Genomic DNA, 21459 nt, shown 5'->3' on the forward strand with positions numbered 1-21459 from the left:
CAAAAAGGTAAGGAAAAATTCACTTGTATTACCAAATATGGCTATACAATCATTATGTATCATCATTATTTTAAAGAAGATTTCAGAGTAGTTAACTTTAGATGGCGGGATATCGACTGATTAGAAAGTACATGTGCTGTATATTTGTATCTAAATATAAATACACACACAAGTACATATATACACATACATTATTAAGGTAGAGCTTTTGAAGGATGTCTTATTTCTACAATTAAAATCACTTTTTAAAAAAGGAAAAAAAGCTAACTTGAGAAGTTTGAAAGTATTATTTAAAACTAACAACATCAAGTGCTGATGGAAGTGTGAGGCAACAGGAACTCTGATTCATTACGGATGGGAATGCAAAATCATACAGCCACTTTGGAAGACAGTTGACACTTTCTCATAATGCTGAAAATACTCTAACCATGCAATTCAAATTGTGCTTCTTTGTATTTACTCAAAGAGGTTAAATACTTATTTCCATACTATTATCTACATGTGAATATTTGTGACGGTTGTACTTATAATTAACAAAATCTGGATGCAACCAAGATGTTCTCAATTAGGAGAGTGGATAAAAAACTATGGGACATCTAGATGATAGAATATTATTCAATGCAGAAAAAAAATGAGATATCAAGCCCTAAAATATATGGAGAATCTGTAAAAGCAATTGCTAATTGAAAGAGTCCAATCTGAAAAGGCTACATGCTGTGTGATTCCAACTATATGACATTTTGGAAAAGGCATAACTTGGGACAGAGTAAAAGAGTCAATGGTTGCCAGAGATTAGAGAGAAGGATGAATAGGCAGAGTGCAGACAATTTTTAGGGCAGTGAAACTATTCTATAATGGACTATAATTGTGGTCACATGTCATACATCTTTGTATTAAGATGTGGACACAGGTCATACATCTTTCAAACACATAGAGTGTTTAATACAAATAGTGAAGTTTAATGTAAACCCTGGACATTGGGTGATACTGATGTGTCAATGTAGGTGCATCCACTGTGACAATGTATCACTTTGGTATGAGATGTTGATAGTGGTTCAGGCTGTGGTTGTGAGATGGCAGTGAGTATACGGAACATCTCTGTACTCACTATCCAATATTGCTGTAAAACTAACACAGCTCTAAGAGTAAAGTATATTTCAAATCTTTTTTTTTTTTTTTAAATGTAACTGTTGTTTTAGTTTACATTTTTAGGATACTAGTGAAGTGGAGTCTATCCATCCCCTGACTCGTGAACTGCACTTGTGACTTTGGCCAATATAATACCAGGTGTTGAGGCAGATCAATTTTGGGTCTAGGCGTTATAGATCTTGCATATTTCTATACTTTTTCTTGAAACTTTTCTGCTAAAAATGGATAGTGTTCTGGAGGATGAAAGACATGAAACTCAATCACTGAAGCCAACAGTGAAATGATTGCCAAATGTACAAATGAGGCCATTTAAACCAGCTAGCCCCAAGATGAGCAGAAAGCTTACTGAAGACCCATAAAGGAGACCATGCCAACATCAGCTAAACCTACAGGCACTGCCCAGTTCACCTAGAGATTCCTGAGCTAAATGAATGTTCATTGATGTAAGCCACTGAATTCGTGATTTTTACATACCATTTTGGCAATATTCTACCTACTTAAAATGCCTGTTATTATACAAAAAGTTGAGCATGCCTATAATTTCATAGACTATTGAAACACGTAATACACTATTTTTCATTTGCATGAAGTTCAGCAAAAGTTATAGAAAGTGCCATGATTCTGTAATTTTATTATAAATTAATATGATATTGATAGTAATGAATCTCAAGAAAAAATGTAGCAACAGATATGAATTGTTAACAAAGATATTAAGCTATTTTCACTGAAAAATTAAAAAATTGATTTTATGTCTCTATAAAAATTTATGAGAACTTATATGTGAATTTATTAAATCATTTTCAAATAAGAGAATATTGCCAGGTAGGAAAATTGCCTTTTTGCTCAATCAACATATGAATAATATCAACATAAGAATGATTCCCAAAGAGGTAGGACAAATTTGGCCTACTGTGTTAGATTTTTAAGGATTCATATATTATCTAATTCACTTATTAACTATGTTAACTTGGGGAAAAAATTGTATTTTAAATATAGAGATACTAATAATGTATCTCATAGGAATGCCATATTGTGTGAGAAAAAAAGAGATGGTGCACACTGTTGCAGGAGTACCTCCTCCTTTCTTTCTTGACTAATATTAGCATTCTGTTTCTTCAAGAACCTAAGTATTCATACACTTTACAAAAATGTATAAAAGCTGTTGAGGTATAATGTTGTGAATTTCATTTATTTTATGTGGTGCACTAATTACTTGAAAGCAAAGTTCTTAGAGAAACATAAAGTATCAATATTTCTTTTAATCAGGAATGAAACATATCTGAAAAAACAACTAACTGAAAAATAGTTTCCACTGATAAAACTGCAACTCACCAGGAGTTGGATTAAAATGCATATTATAATAGAGATGGGTGCATTTTAAATATTGTTTAAGCAATTTTGTTGCTTTGCAAAATCATGTATTTTAGACAATAATAAACATTAAAAACAAATACCTCAGTTGGTAATACATACACACACTCACATCTATTTAGGTCACATATAGACAGATATTTAGACTTCATACTTCCTTTCACTGAATTACACTAGTAAGAAAAACCTGATCAGTTTATGCAAAGCATTTTAACAAATGTTATATGCCTTGGCAGTTTAGTTTAAGTCAAGAAGGAAGAAAGAGGTATCAGAGCTAACAGAGGCTTAGCATATTTGAACATTTCCTAAGCCCAGAAAAATAAAAAATTTTGGATGGAAAAACATGTCAATTGTGAGAAAGCAGATATGGACTCCTGTAATGGCATAATTTGATTACAGAATTTGAAAGACAAGTTGAATTACTGTTAAATCCTCTTGGAAATGTGTCATGGCCCACCACCAGTGTTTATGGGAATGGAGTGGTTGCCTACCCCAAAGCTTCAACTATCAGCAGATATAAAGAGCCCTTAGCACAGAAGAATTATTTACAAGAGGGCTTTAGTGGTGATTTCCCAGACATGTTAAATATATACTAACACAGACTGAAACCTAAATCTAATTTTAATAAATAGTACAAATACTCATTAGGTCTGAGATGAGTTTACAAACTAGCAAAAAAGGACAGTGATGCTATTACTCAAAATAATAAATGCATAGAAATTCTTTCACAATAAGACTTTTATTAATATTATCTTTGCCTGGAAACAACAAATACGAGAATATTTCAATTATGCTTTTGAAAAGCAAATGCTTACTTTTTTTTAAATAAAATACAAAAACATTAACCCTTCTTAAGATTATTACTTTTCTTTCATTTTAAAACTTAAAATTCTTCTCCTAAATGCCCTACTAAAAGAGTCATATTATTTAAGATATACTGTATGCTATTACTTGCAGAAAGAAGTATATATGTGGAGATAACACACATATTTCATTAAGTTCAATGTAATTTTTTTTTTTTTAGACAGAGTTTCACTCTTGTTGCCCAGGCTGAAGTGCAGTGGCACGATCTTGGCTAACTGCAACCTCTGCCTCCCAAGTTCAAGCTATTCTCCTGCCTCAGCCTCCCAAGTAGCTGGGATTACAGGCATGCACCACCACACCTGGCTAATTTTGTATTTTCAGTAGACATGGGGTTTCACCATGTTTACCAGCCTGGTTTCGAACCCCTGACCTCAGGTGATCCACCCTCCTGGGCCTTCCAAAGTGCTGGGATTACAGGCGTGAGCCACCTCACCCAGCTAATTCAATGCGATTTAATCTATTCTATTTCCTGGCTATGAGCCATCCACAAGGGCAAATGGTTTTAATTTCCTGGACTTCTGTCTCTAACAGACAACAAAGGGCACTGAATTAAAGTTTTCCCCAACTCTAGTCTATTATACAATGTATTAAACCTATCAACTAACAAGTCTATAATTTCTGCAATTTTTTATTCAACAGCTAATTTTCATAATCCTTCATTTTCTCTGGCAACATTTCTTATATTCTAACGAACTTCATTTTACACTTGCTATGTATGAGTTTGTGATTTATCTATGCCACAATTTTTGCAGTTTATTGCAGTAGAAAGAACTTATCACTTGGTAGTTGTTTGCACTTGGATAAAAATGACTGAATTTTTCTTTATAAAGTCAAGGAAAGGAAATGTACTGCCAGGCTAAGACTAAGCATGGAAGTTTTCATCTGAGACGGACAATTTGTCAGAAAATCTTGAGGAGGTGCATATGGAAGGGTATAATGGAAGCAGTCTTGCAACATTAACGATATCATTCACTCTCATCAAGCCTGTAATAAATCCACACACACCTCCCTGAAGGGCAGTGCAGTCTCTGCCGCTGATGCTCACACAGAGCTGTAGTCCCGCCCTAGAAGGTGGAGCTCTGTCTCATCTTCAGGGCAAGCACCATGAGGTGTGTGCTGAGGAATGAAGTGGGAAAATGGAATGGCAGCCCAGAAATGTGGACAAAAACTGAACTTAAATCACCTCCAGAGTGGTTTCTTATCATGGCCAATTAGTAACTACTCAGCAAAATATAGTTTAACTAGTGTGAAGGCTAAAGTGCAATAACAGGGATAAAACAGCTTTCTGAAAATCATTGTTTCTTTTATAAAGGTGCCATTAATAAATGTCATTGTAGTATCCAGAAATTATAATGCCTGCTCTGTTAAACTCAAAAGTGTAGTCATACTTGGCACTTACAGAGCAGTTTTAACCATTCTAATTACTCACTAACTATGAGAGATTATATACATTTCTTAATTAAATTATAAGGTTTGAAGGTATTAAGGTATCTTTTGCCCAAGTTCAAAATATAATTAATAAGCAGTAATATTGTATTTATATATTTAATGGTGTTGTATGAAACCATTGAGTTCTTCCATGTAAAGGAGGCAAACGCTTTAATGAAGGATATTTTCAAAAAGAATTTTAGTTTAATTTTAGTAGCATTAATACAATAAAATGTGGTGGAATCTCTGAAACTATATAGCCCATGCTTTTAATCTCATTCATTAGAGTAACCTTGGGAAGTTTATATAATTTCCCTGAGTTTCTGCCTTTATATCTGCCAAAGGGGATACAGTATTTGCTTTGCAGTGTTATTGTGAAATCCCATAAAGTCTGGCCTATAATGCATATAATCTTGCTGAATAAATCACCCGCCAAATAAATATGGGCTCCCTGGCATCTTAAACTTTTCTCTCATATTTAAACAGTTATAGCCTAAAGGTTATAATTCAGAGTATTTTATAAAATAATTTACAATATAATATCCTAATTGGGTAATAATTTGATATTCTGTTCATTAAAGAAACTCAGAATATTTAGAATCAACACAGAAATTCCAATCTATTATCCAGACAATTTGTAAGTATTATATTTTTCAAGATGTTTCAAAAGGAAATTATCTCTCTCTGACAAATAAGCTTCCTCATTCAGAGCAGACAGAAAGGTTGCTTTCAGGTGATACAGATTTTCATAATCTGCTTAGTATCATCAAAATAACAATGACGGTTGGCAGCTAAACTGTTCCTCTTAGAAGTTTATGTAAACCATTTTTATATCTCAGCACAATTATAATTTCATAAGGAATAACTTTTACACCTTCATCAAGGACATAGGCCATTCTTCCTGGCCAAATGTATCATATAGAATAACTTTCATTAGTCACAGCTAATAATGCATGGAAATAATATTTGTTCTTGTACTTCATTGGCACTAATTGAGTACTTACTCTGAGGTCTGTTTTAAAGAGCTTTTACAAGTGTTTGCTCAAATAATGCTTCTAATATCTCCGTGAGGTCAAAACCATTATCACTTTTTACAGATGAAGAGCCAAAGCCAGAGAGGTTAAGTAATAAGCACAAGGTAACCCTGCTAAGAAGCTAGTCCTGGAGCCATAATGTGAATCTCCAAAGCTGTTAATTAATACTGTATCTTACCTTAAGGTAGGGTAGTATAGAAAATAGGGACTGTAAGTGTATATGTGTATATGTGTGTGTGTGTGTGTGTGTGTGTGTGTGTGTGTGTGTCTAAAAAAGAAAAGACAAATTTTACAGTAATTATTACAGAGGAAGTCAGACAGAGCTAGTTACTGGAGCTTCAAAGGACTATACTTTCACTGAAAAACTATCTTACCAAAGTGCTTTGGAATTTGTAGAGAAAATATGCTGTTTTTCTTCCTATCAGGGGAAGCTGGCCACCGTAGATTAAAGATATGAACAGACTTGAATAATGCTACTTTGTCCATTTAGCTAAAAATGGAAATGGATCAGAATCTGAAACAGTTTACAGAAAGAACAAGTGAAAAAATTAAAACATTAAATTTGAAGATCCCCCTACTAAAAGTGAACCTACACTTTTAAAAATTACAAATAGTCTATGAAAAATAATGTATCACCTACTATGTGCTTAACCAAGGTATCAAGAAATATAAGAACAGCTTCTGCTCCTTAGGGAATTTACACTTCAAAGGGACAAGGAAATGTGGGGAGGCTGAAAGAGGAGAAGAGGTACATATTTGGATAAACCATATGATTATATTTCTAACAACATGGTAAATCCTATCACAGAGATAAGATACATGAATGCAGACATATGTATATAAATAAATAAAAGAATAAATCTGCCAGAAAAGGCCACATAAATAAGGAAAGAGACAAATAAGTAAATAAGGAGGATTATTATGAGATAGATAGGTGATCAGATTTGTAGCTTAGGAGGTAGCAAGTTAGTTTAGCTGGGAATTAATTGTTAAGAGTTAAGTTGGTAAGGTCAACAAAAGAAACTCCTACAGGTTGCTAGTGGTGGTATAAATTGATACAATCATTTTAGGGAAAAAAAGGTGCTATGAAGGTCAAGATTCCTAGACTTACATCCTAGACTCTAGAACCTACAAGAACTCTTGTACTTGTGAAAATGTAATGACCAAAACTGACATACAAGAATGTTCATAAGATCATTGGTTGTGAGAGCAAATTAAACAACAAAAATACATTGGAAAAATTTTGCAAAAAGTTTTTCCCCATTCTGTTGGTTGCTGATTCACTCTAATGATGGTTTCTTTTGCTGTACAGAAGCTCTGGAGTTTAATTAGATCCCATTTGTCTATCCTGGCTTTTATTGCCATTGCTTTTGGTGTTTTAGTCATGAAGTCCTTGCCTATGCCTATGTCCTGGATGGTTTTGCCAACATTTTCGTCTAGTGTTTTTATGATGTTAGGCAATCTACCCATCTGACAAAGGGCTAATATCCAGAATCTACAAAGAACTAAAACAGATATACAAGAAAAAAACAAACAATCCCATTCAAAAGTGAGCGAAGGATATGAACAGACACTTTTCAAAAGAGGACATATATGAGGCCAACAAACATATGAAAAAATGCTCATCATCACTGGTGACTAGAGAAATGCAAATCAAAACCACAATGAGATATCATCTCATGCCAGTTAGAATGGTGATCATTAAAAAATCGGGAGACAACAGATTCTGGAGAGAATGTGGAGAAATAGGAACACTCTTACACAGTTGGTGGGAGTGTAAATTAATTCAACTATTGTGGAAGACAGTGTGGCGATTTCTCAAGGATCTAGAAATAGAAATTCCATTTGACCTAGCAATCCCACTATTAGGTATATATCCACAGAACTATAAATCCTTCTACTATAAAGACACATGCACATGTATGTTCATTGCAGCCCTGTGTACAATAGCAAAGACCTGGAACCAACCCAAATGCCCATCAATGATAGACTGAACAAAGAAAATGTGGTACATATACACCATGGAATACTGTGCAGCCATAAAAAACGATGAGTTTGTGTCCTTTGTAGGGACTTGGATGAATCTGGAAACCATCATTCTCAGCAAACTGACCCAAGAACAGAAAGCCAAGCACCGTATGTTCTCACTCATAGGTGGGTGTTGAACGTCGAGAACACATGAACTCAGGGAGAGGACCATCACACACAGGAGACAGTTGAGGGGGGTAGGGGAGAGACAATGGGGGGTAGGGAGGGAGGGGAGGATGGGGAGGGATAACATGGGGAGAAATGCCAGATATAGTATGTACCTAAATTAAAATAAATAAATTATTTAAAAAAAATACATTGGAAACAACTTAGGAGAAGAGATAAATGAATAAGATTTGTTCATTCAGTGAAATATATAGCAGTAAATAAATGAATTGCAGATGCACAAGGGATAATATATTATGCATTAAAAACAATATAATGGATTAATTTTTTAAAAGCAAATATGCACATACATGAAACCAAATAAAAGCAGGGAAAGCATTCAGGATTGTGGTTACCTACATAAAGTTAGAAGATATTGGTAAACTTTGTTTTTTCTTTTGTAGGATGAAATATTTCATAATAAATAGTGTCAGTGATGACAGCTGTCTATACTACTGCTATGTGTGGGGTCTAAATGCAGGGTCTGCTGAGAATTATGAAACTTGGTGTTCTGAACCCCAAACTGTGTTTTCCAATTTAATAAATATCATTGCATAGATCAGGGGAGCATCTCCTGTGATTATGAGGTCTTAAACAGCAATAGGAGACTTGGGATTGCTGGTAGTCCTTGTCATCAATTCTTCCTAACTCAAGATAGCATAAAGGGTGACTAAAGTCAACAATAACTTACTGTACTTTTTAAAATAACAAAAATAATATAATTGGATTGTTTGTAACACAGAAGATAAATGCTTGAGACAAAAGATACCCCATTTACCCTGATGTGATTATTATACATTATAAGCCTTTATCAAAACACTTTAAGTACCCTATAAATATATACCCCTACTATGTACCCTAAAAAATTAAAAATTAATAAAATTTAAAAGATATTTGATAATAATAAAACTATACAGTGACTTAATGGGATGATTCTCTTATCAATGAAAGGAGCGTTTAAGCAGATGGCAAGTGACCAAATGGAGTAAATTAAAGTGACCTCTTTGTAATATACAGATCATTGTTCTACCAATTCCCTTTCAATCCCAAATGACTACGATATTCAATTATTTTCTTGAGATTTTCTTTTAGCCAACTTTCATTCCACTGATCATGCAAGCATCTGAGAATTATTTTCCCAATTTTTCCAATTAATCGATTGCTTCAATTATTACCCATGTCTGAGTATTCTTGACTTCTAAGTCATGGTATTCATGAATTTGCTCTCCCCATTTGCTTATTAATATTATTTATATTTCCCTTCCTTTTTTTGCTGGCTAGTTAGCATGTCTAAGAGAATTATATCAGCCAGAGGCCACCAACCCTTAGTTGGTTTTTTGTTCTCAAAATCAGTATTTTATTATTGTATCAATCTTCTCTTCTCCAATATAGAGCTAACTTACTTAGAATGAGTCTTGATACTAGAAAAGAATACTGCCTCAGCAAAATGCCTGGATTTGATAGACCTGCTAGACTAGTCTATTTATGCTAACCACAAAGATATTATAGTAATCAACCAAATAGCAACTGATAACAGGGAAATGGGTTATACTGATCTCAGAAAAATGAAGTTTCAAAATTTCCCTCTTCAACTCTTTCCTATATTTATCTGCTCTCATAGCCAGATAGCTAGGAAATTATTTATTTCTATCCTAAGTCTTTCATCCTATAGTATAAAGTCATTTCTTTCTTTTTTCTTTTTTTCTGGTTCTCTACAACTGAGTATCTCAATAAGTAGAATAATTTTATTTTGTACAAAATAAAAAACACAAATTATTTCCAAAAACTCAAGGGCATATCAATCATGTACATCACATATAATATCGGTCACACTGATGAACTCCAACAAACATCACAAAACACATTGGCAGCTATCCTTGCTATGCTAAAAGTATAATATTTTGATAAAAATAATGTGCCCAGTTTGCTCAAATAAAAGACGTCAACAGCCACATATTTCCCTGTGTTGGATGGCAATAGTTATAACGAAAGTGAAATACATTTTGTGCAGATCAACATTACTCCCCAAACAATTGACACATGATTTTCTACTTTTTGCAATAGTATGCCAACTAGTCTTTGATATTCACTGTAGATATAGAAACAAACATAATACACTATAAAAACATAAAATTGATTTTATTTTACTGCTCTGTTGGAAGGGACTACAAATTATTTCACACCCTTCGAGTATATACAACATAATCTGTAGTATTCAGGATTGCTAAAGTTTGCATCTACTTAAGAAATTCTGAATTTTTTCTAAACAACTACGAATGACTACATTGAGCTAGAGAGTGTGTTACCTTACAAAGATCATCCTGAAACACTCCTGAAAACAATCTGTGCATTTTACTTCAGCTACATGCAAATAGTTTTTTTTGTGGCTGAAGGAAGGAGTTTTCCTTCTGATTATAAAAAGGTCAAATCATAATTTTTTAAAAGACATACCTCAAAGGAAAATATGATAAATAAATAAATACCATCATTCCTATGTAAACAACCCCTTTTAATTATCCCTAGAACTATGTTGCATTATAATTTACATTCTGGCCAGCTGAGGTTCAAATTAGATAGCTCCGTGGGTGTTAGGAACCCTGAGGCCCATGAAGATCCTCAGGACACAGGTGACTGTTTCAATTATTTCCCTTGGACGGCTTATCCAGCCTTGGCATCAGCATGTGGCAAAGTATCGGGAGTATGATGCATGTAGCCACGTAATTATGCATTTAAGCATATTTTCCTAATTAATTTAAATATGCCTGAAAAACTTACATGACTTGAACCTGAAAATTCCTGTGATCTAGTCATTGGATATAATCAGTGATCCCTGAAGTGAGAGTTGGTCTCCTCATTCACGAGCTTTCGAAAGATGCCTTTTCATAGAGAAAATCATATTGCTGAAATTTCAAAATTTGGAGACTACTATTGATCTCTTTTATAATACTAATTTTTAGTTAAAAACGAGGCTGAAAATGTTTTCAGCCACTGATAGTCTGGTTGCTATCTAAAGCAGCACAAAAGAATCTGCAAGAGCATAAACATTGCCCCTACCATATGATAAATGACTTCTGAAGGACACCCAGACCGTAGTCAGAGAAGGTAGGAGCAGAGCTGAGAACAGAAACATGATGGCTAAAGCTGTCGATATTTATGCCAAAATATTCCCAAATGAGAGAGCAAAGTGGGCCAACTCTTAGACAAAGAAATGATTCAGATGCATTCCCAGAGAATCTCCTAAGCAAGAATGTGCCTATTATTCTTCATCTCAATGTCTAGTCACCCACAAGTGGCCTCATGCTTTGATTCCTGACCTGGAACACATATCCATGTTTAGCAAACAGTTACTATTTTTTAACTCTGGGAAAATATTGATTCCTGCTCATCTTTCTTTGATGAATATTCTTCAAAATTATAATTTACTGGGAAAAAAATGGAACCATGGCTCATTTTCCTTCATGAGTACATGCTGTTTTATTTTGATGTGCAGAGTGTCAGTGTTTCCTCTCTGGAAGGTCAGGCCACCTGCCCTCCCAGGCTCCTTATACAAATAATTGTGGTGCCTTACAACATGAGCTGAAGGTAGGCTCATTTTCCCTTTCGCGATTCTGTTTCCAAGTTAGAATTAGGTGTTAGTGAAGTCAGAAAGAGACAGTTCTTGCTAAAGCAACACCCAGTGGGGTTTAAAAAACAAACAAACAAATATAAACACCCCAATATAGGAATATCAGTGAAGTTAAAATAGCCAACTTTAGACTCACTCCTGAGGATGCAGAGTTCTCTAGAATAACAGCAGTCTGGTCAGCAAGTGAAAGACACTTGCTTGTATGTATAGATATCTAAGGTTTTCAAGCAAAGGCAGAATGGTTTAAAAGCAGAGTAGAGAAACTGAAGGAATGAGCCAGAACATACAAAATGAGCTAAACTAGACTTTGCTGAAACCATAAAATTTTCCCAGATCATACTCATAGATTTCTTGTAAACTTTAATTAAATGGCAGCAAATTTCATTAATACATTACACAATTATTTTGTAATTAGTTATTTTTGTAAAAGAGTGATTTAATTTGTGCTGGGTGTAGTGGCTCACGCCTATAATCCCAGCACTTTGGGAGGCCGAGGCGGGTGGATCACATCAAGGGATCGAGACCATCCTGGTCAACATAGTGAAACCCCATCTCTACTAAAAATATAAAACATTAGCTGGGCATGGTGGTGCGTGCCTGTAGTCCCAGCTACTCGGGAGGCTGAGGCAGGAGAATTGCTCGAACCCAGGAGGCGGAGGTTGCAGTGAGCCGAGATCGCGCCATTGCACTCTGGTCTGGGTAACAAGAGCGAAACTCCGTCTCAAAAAAAAAAAGTGATTTAATTTCTGGTTTATCTTCAATTTATGGGGGATGTGCTCTGAAAGAATGGGGTCACCATCTGATGGCAATTATAGTTATTAGCCAATGTAGTTCAGGAGAAATTCCAGACTTTTAGATTCACTCATGCAGTGCATGATATTGAAAGCAGACATAGAGAGATACAGAAGCATATATATTATATGAAGTAATTCAAAGGCACATGTAATTTATAATATTAATATTAATTTTAATTGAAGTATTCTCTAAAAGCAGGCTCATTTCTTAGATTTTAAGGCACAGCAAGAAACAGTTAATACTTACTCGGTAAACGTTCTTCAAACTTTATGATGAATCAATGTACTATGTTGCCTCGTCATGTAAATTTCTCACAATTAAATGCCAGGTAGTCATAGCATATGCATGTTAGGACTATACAAACTGAATGTAGTCTTAAAATATGATTGTCTTTGGAATTTAAAAACACACCCTTGTAAAGACTGATAACTTTTGCTTAAAAAATTAAAATAACAGAGCTAGATTGTCTTTGAACCAAAAGCAATAGATGTAAAATCATAGTGGTACTTACCACAGTGAAATTCATAACTTTCAATATCCATATTGTCATGGCTAAGTTAACTATCATGGTAACCAACAGCAGAAGGACAAAGAAGTATAAGCACCTCTTTCGCCATCCATAAATTCCCACTGGGTAAAGCTGTGCATTTTCTGTCCTTGGCAGGTTATTCTGTTGTGTTGCTAGTATGTATTGTTCTCGTGTCATCTGAAAAAGAAAAAAGAAAGGAAAAGAAAGAAGGAAAGAAAAGAAGCATTAAAAAAATAAACCCATGATTTTTTTTTTTGAAGAAAAAAAAAAAAGACACAATGTACCTTAAAATAATGGTAAGTGAGCATTCAAATAATTGTTGTTGTGTAATTAAAATGCTACAGAAATCTTAGAATAATTTTCATCAATATAGTTTTTTAGAGCTCTTTAATTCAATGTTACATCCACAAGATATACATTATTTGCCCAATTTCAAAAGTATGCTTCTCTTGGGATGCTCAGAAGACTACAAGGTCTACCTCCAGTTACTAGTAACCAAAGAATTCTACTCATGTCCAAGTGATATAGTTTGGATCTGCGTACCCATCCAAATCTCATGTTTAATTGTAATCTCCAATGTTGAAGGTAGCGCCTAGTGAAAGGTGAGGAGATCATGGGAGTGAACTTTCCCCTTTGGTGCTCTTCTGTAATGGAGTTCCAAAGGTCTTAGTTGTTTAAGTGGGTGGCACCTCCCTACTCTCTCTTGGACCTGCTCCTGCCCTGTAAGACATGTCTGCCTTCCCTTTGCCTTCCACCATGATTGTAAGTTTCCTGAGGTCTCCCATAAGCAAAAGCCACTATGCTTCCTGTACAGTCTGTAGAACAATGAGCCAATTAAACCCCTTTTCTTTATAAATTACCCAGTCTCAGGTATTTCTTTATAGCAGTGCAAGAATAGATTAATACACCAAGCTACTCTTAGACTATGCTTTACCTATTTTGTGGTAGAGAGAGACTAACTACATCATGAGAATTTTCCATACCTTTCTCTAAACATGTAGGATACAAACAGTTCAGTATATGCGGTTCAATAAAAATGTCAGTGAATTTTCAAGAACCTGTGAAAAAAATACATGTTTGTGTGGATTTATTTAGACAATAGCTATCAACTTAAAAGTTTTAATTCAGAATTCTGTAGGTTATTTTAGTTTTATTTCAATAAGTTATCAGAAAAAAACATTGAACTCTAAGAACACCATATACTATACTATACTATTTCATAATGTAATAAAATTAGAAGTCAGTTTTGAAAAAATGAAGATGATATTCTTCACTTTTTAATTCTATATTTAAATTGAATGCATAAATTCAGGTTCTAGAATTAATTCTTTCAATAAGCAAATGAATTTTTTAGTGTCTTATACAACTTAGAAATATAGATAAGAGTAAAAAATATGAATCAGTACTGAATATGTCTTAAGTGTACAATTTTCAGAATAACATATTTATTACCTGAAGGATAGAAAGTGATTTTATAATTTTCTATAGGAAAATAATTGTTCAGTATTATTTCTTCAGTTTTTTTCCTCAGATTGCTTTTATTCTATATTCATTAAATGATTAATCTAACAGAAGTACTTCTGAATAAATTACACACAAGTAAAACTAGCACTAATAAGTAATTAAAATTATATGTTAAGTAATATAAAATATATGTACTATGAAATTATTGTTATAATGTTCATTAACCCAATCCTACTGCAGATAAAATATTGTGATTTTTTCTTTCCCATAGGTTTTTGGGGAACTGGTGGTGTCTGGTTACATGAGTAAGTTATTTATTGGTGATTTGTGGGATTTTTGTGCACATATCACCTGAGCAGTATATATAGAACCTAATTTGTAGCCTTTTACCTTTCACCCACTTCTCACTGTTTCCCTAAGTCCCCAAATTTCATTGTACCATTCTTATTCCTTTGCATCCTCATAGCTTAGCTCCCACTTATGAGTGAGAACATGGAATGTTTGGTTTTCCATTCCTGAGTTACTTTTACTTCATTTAGAATAATCTCCAATCCCATCCACGTTGCTGTGAATGCCATTAATTTATTCCTTTTTATGGCTGAGTAGTATTCCAACTACTCATACAATGCATATGCATGTATGCATGTTGGAATACTACTCAGTCATAAAAACGAATATATATATACACACACACACACACACACACACACACACCCCACAGCCTCTTTATCCACTCATTGATTGATGGACATTTGGGCTGGTTCCATATTATTGCAATTGTAAATTGTGCAGCTATAAGCATGCATGTGCAAGTATCTTTTTTTTGTATAATGACTTCTTTTCCTCTGGGTAGATACCCAGCAGTGGGATTGCCGGATCAAATTATAGTTCTACTTTTAATTCTTTAAGGAATTTCCACACTGTTTTCCATAATGGTTGTACTACTTTACATTCCCACAAGCAGTGTAGAAGTATTTCCTTTTCACCACATCCCCACTAATGCCTATATTTTGATTTTTTTATTATGGTCATTCTTGAGGTAGTAAGGTATTGCATTGTGGTTTTTATTTGTATTTCCCTGATCATTAGTGGTGTTGAACATTTTTTCATGTTTGTTGGCCATTTATATAACTTCTTTTGAGAATTGTCTGTTTTTGTCCTTAGTCCTCTTTTTGATGGGATTTTTTTTCTAGCTATTTTGTTTGAGTTCCTTGTAGATTCTGGATAATAATCTTTTGTTGGATGTATAGGTTGTGAAGATTTTCACTCACTCTATGAGTTATCTGTTTACTTTGCTGAGTGTTCCTTTTGCCATTCAAAAGCTCTTCGGCTTAAGTCCCAGCTATTTATCTTTCTTTTTATTGCATTTGCTTTTGGATTCTTAGTCATGAAATCTTCACTTAAGTCAATGTCTGGAATGGTTTTTCCCATGTTATCTTCTAGAATTTTTATAGTTTTAGGTATTAGATTTAAGTCCTTGATTCATCTTGGGTTGATTTTTGTGTAAGATGAGAGAAGAGGTTCCGGTTTCATTCTCCTACATGTGGCTTGCCAATTATCCCCACATCATTTGTTGAATAGGGTGTCCTTTCCCCGCTTCATATTTTTATTTGCTTTGTTGAACACAAATAGACCATCTAAGGTCATACCACAAGGAACTAGAGAAAAAAGAAAAACCCAAACCCAGCAGAAGAAAGAAAATAACAAACATAAGAGCAAATGTAAATGAAATGAAAACAAACAAAAATACAAAAGATACATGAAATACAAAGCTGGTTCTTTGACAGATAAATAAAATTGATAGACCATTAGCAAAATTAACCAAAAAACGAATAGTGAAGGTCCAGTGAAAATAGGAGATATTACAACCAACACCATTGAAATACAAAAGATCATTTAAGGCTACTATGAACACCTTTATGTGCATAGAATATAAAACCTAGAGGAGATAGATAAATTCCTGAAAATATACAGGAATTTATATTCTTATAAAATATATTTATATTCCTGTAAAACTACCTTAAATCTGGAAGAATTAGACACCCTAAATAGAGTAATAGCAAGCAGTGAGCTTGAAACTATAATAAAAAATTACCCACAAAAAGACTTCAGGACCAGATGGATTCACAGCTGAATTCTGCCAGATATTCAAAGAAAGAATTTGTATCAATCCCACTGACACTATTCCAAAAGCTAGAGAAAGAGCGAGCTGGGCACAGTGGCTCACACATGTAATCCCAGTACTTTGGGAAGCCAAGGCAGGTGGATCACTTGAGGTCAAAAGTTTGAGGCCAGGCACAGTGGCTCACACCTGTAATCCCAGCAGTTTGCAAGACCAAGACAGGCAGACCACAAGGTCAGGATATCAAGACCATCCCAGCCAACATGGTGAAACCTGTCACCACTAAAAATACAAAAATTAGCTGGTTGCAGTGGTGCATGCCTGTAATCTCAGCTACTGGAGAGGCTGAGGCAGAAGAATCACTTGAACATGGGAGTTGGACACTGCAGTGAGCAGAGATTGCACCACTTCACTCCAGCCTGGCAACAGAGCAAGACTCCATCTCAAAAAAAAAAAAAAAAAAAAAAGAGTTTGAGACCAGTCTGGCCAAGATAGTAAAACCCTCTCTCCACCAAAAACACAAAAATTAGTTGGGCGTGGTGGTGGGTGACTATAATCCCAGCTATTTGGGAGGCTAGGGCAAGAGAACTGCATCAACCTGAAAGGTACAGAATCTCTGCTCAGTGAGCAGAGATTGATTTCAGTGAGCAGAGATTGATTTCAGTGAGCAGAGATTGTGCCACTGCACTCCAGCCTGGGTGACTAGGTGACAGAGTGAGACTCCCTCTCAAAAATAAAAAATAAAATAAAAAAGTAAAGAAAAACATAAAGAGATAGAAATAGAGAATCCTCCATAAATAATTCTATGAAGCCAGTATCATCCTAATACCAAACAAGGAAAGGACATAACAACAACAACAACAACAACAACAATAATAATAATAAAAAAAACTATATACCAATATCCCTGATGAATACAGATGTTAAAATCCCTAGCAAAATACTAACTACCCAAATCCAACAGCATATAAAAAATATAATTCATCATGATTAGGTGAGTTTCATACCAGGAATGCAATGGCTTGATATATGCAAGTCAATAAATGTGATACACCAAACAGAGACCTTGGAGGCAACGCCACACACCTACAACCATGATCTTTGACAAACCTGACAAAAACAAGCAATAAGGAAAGGATTCCCTGTTTAATAAATGGTGTTGGGAAAACTGGCTAGCCATGTGCAGAAAGCAGAAACTGGACCCCTTCCTGACACTTTATAGTAAAATTAACTCCAGATGGCTTAAATACTTAAATATAAGACCTAACACCATCAAAACCCAAGAAAAAAACCTAGGCAAAACCATTCAGGACATAGGCGTAGGCAAGAACTTCATGACTAAAACACCAAAAGCATTGGCAGCAAAAGGCAAAATAGACAAATGGGATCTAATTAGACTCCAGAGCTTCTGTACAGCCAAAGAAACAATCATTAGAGTGAACTGGCAACCAACAAAATGGGGGAAAATTTTTGCAATACACCCAACTGACAAAAGGCTAATATACAGGATCTACAAAGAACTAAAACAGATTTACAAGAAAAAAAGAAAGAAACCCATTCAAAAGTGGGTGAAGGACATGAACAGACACTTTTCAAAAGAAGACATTTATGAGGCCAACAAACATGAAAAAGTGCTCATCATCACTGGTCATTAGAGAAATGCAAATTAAAACCACATTGAGATCCCATTACTGGGTATATATCCAAAGGATTATAAATTCTTCTATTATAAAGACACATGCACACATACGTTCATTGTGACGCTGTTTACAATAGCAAAGACCTGGAACCAACCCAAATGCCCATTGATGATAGACTGGACAAGGAAAATATGGCACATATACACCATGGAATACTTTGCAGCCACAAAAAACGATGAGTTTGTGTCTTTTGTGAGGACATGGATGAATCTGGAAACCATCATTCTCAGCAAACTGACACAAGAACAGAAAACAAAACACTGCATGTTCTCACTCATAGATGAGCATTGAATAACGAGAACACATGGACACAGGGAGGGAAGTATCACACACTGGGGTCTGCTGGGGGGATTAGGGGAGGGACAGCATGGGGTAGGGAGGTTGGGGAGGGACAACATGGGCAGAAATGCCAGATATAGGTGACAGGGGATGGAGGCAGCAAACCACATTGCCATGTATGTACCTTGCAACAATCCTGCATGATCTGCACATGTACCCCAGAACCCAAAGTGCAAAAACATATATATATATATATAAAATCACAAAATCATCCCAATATAGGCAGAAAACACATTTGACAAAATCAGCATCCCTTTACATTTTAAACCCTCAGCAAATTTGGTATACAAGGGACATACCTCAATATAATAAAAGCCATCTATGACAAACCCACAGTCAACATAATAGTGAATGGGGAAAAGTTGAAAGCATTCCCTTTGATAACTGGAACAAGACAAGAATACCCACTCTCACCACTTGTCTTCAACATAGTACTGCAAGTCCTAGGTAGAGCAATCAGACAAGAGAAAGAAATAAAGGGCATCCAAATTAGTACAGAGAAAGTCAAACTGTTGCTGTTTGCTGATGATATGATTATATACTTAGAAAACCCTAAAGACCCCTCCAAAAAGCTCCTAGAGCTGATAAATGAATTCAGCCAAGTTTCAGGATATAAAAATCACGTACACAAATCAGTAGTTCTGCTATACACCAACAGTGACTAAGCTGAGAATCAAATCAAGAACACAATCCCTTCTACCATAGCTGCAAAAACTAAAATAAAAAGAGATATACCTAACCAAGGAGGCAAAAGACGTCTACAAGAAAGACTACAAAACACTACTGAAAGAAATCATAGATGACGCAAACAAATGGAAGCACATCCCATGCTCCTGGATGGGTAGAATCAATGGTTGTGAAAATGACCATACTGCTAAAAGCAATCTACAGATTCAATGTTGAGAATTTTTTATATAAATTATTTGGTTTTTCCTCTTTTTGTTTTAATTTCAAAATTAGTATAATTTCAAATTGCATTAATGCACTGTTAAATATTATCTTTCCATTTTTTATCATTGGGGCATATTATGCTTCATAGAACAAAAATAGTTGAATAAGCTATTACAATATCATAATTTTAAGTGAATTGAAAGTGCTGATAACAGTAGATGATTCACAGCAAGTTCTCTCATAATATAAATAACCCTATTTATCATTATTATTTAAGTTAATATTTACTAGTTCCTTAAAACTGACCATAAAGCCTTATTCCTTAATTAAACTCTGATTTGGTGTAGATGTGAAACCCATTATGTCATGTAATGTAAGTGTTACAGCAGATAACTTTCCAAGGAATTGACTTTACCTGAGGAATTTGGTAGAAATCTCATAGTTTTGACAGTGGTTTTGATACTACAGAAGAGAATAGGATGAATAGAATTTGGTTAAACTGTACAAAATACAGTTCCATAGAAGGGATCAGTTCCAGTATTTCAACAGTACTGTAGGGAAATTACAGTTAATAATAATTTATTGTTTATTTCAAAAGAGCTAGGAGAGAAGATTTGCAATGTTCCTAAGACAAAAAGAAGATAAATATTTGAGGTTATGATATCTTAATTGCCCTGATTTGATTATTCTACATTGCATACAGTTATCAAAATACTACATCTACCCCAAAATATATACAACAAATACATATTTTGGGGTAAATATATATATAATATATGTGTGTGTATGTATTATATACATATATATTATATATGTGTGCGTGTATATATATACACACATATATATTTATGTGTGTGTGTATATATATATACACACACACATACACATACACGCCTAATATATATATATATATACACACATACATATATATATATATATATAAATTTTTAGAAAGAAGAATTTAAAAAACAAAGAAGATTAAAGGAACTCTGGGGATGATCACATTTACTGGGAAGAACAAGGAGTAGCAGAGAAGAGGAAGAGTGAGGATGTAGAAGGAGCGTAGGAGAAAGCAGGAGACTGAAGATTCCTCACTAGCCAGTGGGAGACCTTCCCTTTGTAGAACTGGTCACTGAAAATGTCCAGGTTAAGTGTTTTGACTCTTCAGACCACCAAATTCCCGTAATCTCATATTAAAGCAAACTTATTTTCTAGAATGTTCCATTTCTACAAATTACATTTCAATATGAAGGTGAAATTAGTGTGCATTAGAAATAAAACTTAGTCAATTTCTGAAATAAAACACACACAACTACAAAGAAAATTGTCTTTCAGCAATAAGATTGAAATATTTTGGTGAAGCAACAGAGATTCAGTAAATATATCAAATGCCTCTCACAATTTTGAAAAGCAAATGAGATAACAGAAGGCTAAAAGAAAAGTTATCAAAAAATTATTGAATTAAAGCTATACTTATCTCAAGAAATTCAATATTTTCTTTAATAAAGCTTAGTTTAACATTATTACTTTATATACTGTCTTCACAAAATACATTAGCGCATTTGTGCTGCAATAAGACATGGTTAGGCTTCTCTTTTAAAAGTTCTTTTTTTGTTGTTAAATCTGAGTGTTTTTCAAGATCACAAATCTTTCGGTGTTGTTACAGTGCAATAGTAGTACTAGAAGAAAGATAGAAACATATAATTCTAAGTAATTATGCAAACTATCCTACATTTGAAACATTACAACTTTAGCCTTGTTTAATGATGATCCATTTTTAAGTATTAACTATATTCTGAAATATCTTGCTTTCTTTGGCATTATGAAACTTCTATAAATAAAAGATTTTTTTTTTACTGTCTATTGATCGTTCTAAAGGAATCTACCAAACAATACTGCAATTGCAGAGATACTTATTTTCTCAGAAAAGTTAAGTGGATGTCGGAGAGTTAATC

General features: G+C 34.3%; 1 protein-coding gene across 1 annotated transcript in view; it reads right to left on the reverse strand.

Moving 5' to 3' along the window:
* SGCZ (sarcoglycan zeta) overlaps positions 1-21459 on the reverse strand; it is a 1161665-nt gene that overhangs the window by 478732 nt on the left and 661474 nt on the right. The window contains exon 2 of the mRNA XM_064368680.1: positions 12971-13165. Coding sequence (XP_064224750.1) covers positions 12971-13165 — 195 coding nt within the window. The remainder of the gene's footprint in view (positions 1-12970; positions 13166-21459) is intronic.

Source organism: Aotus nancymaae, unplaced genomic scaffold, assembly GCF_030222135.1.
Source record: "Aotus nancymaae isolate 86718 unplaced genomic scaffold, 86718_ANA_hifiasm-v0.15.2.pri h1tg000079l, whole genome shotgun sequence".
NCBI lineage: Eukaryota > Metazoa > Chordata > Mammalia > Primates > Aotidae > Aotus > Aotus nancymaae.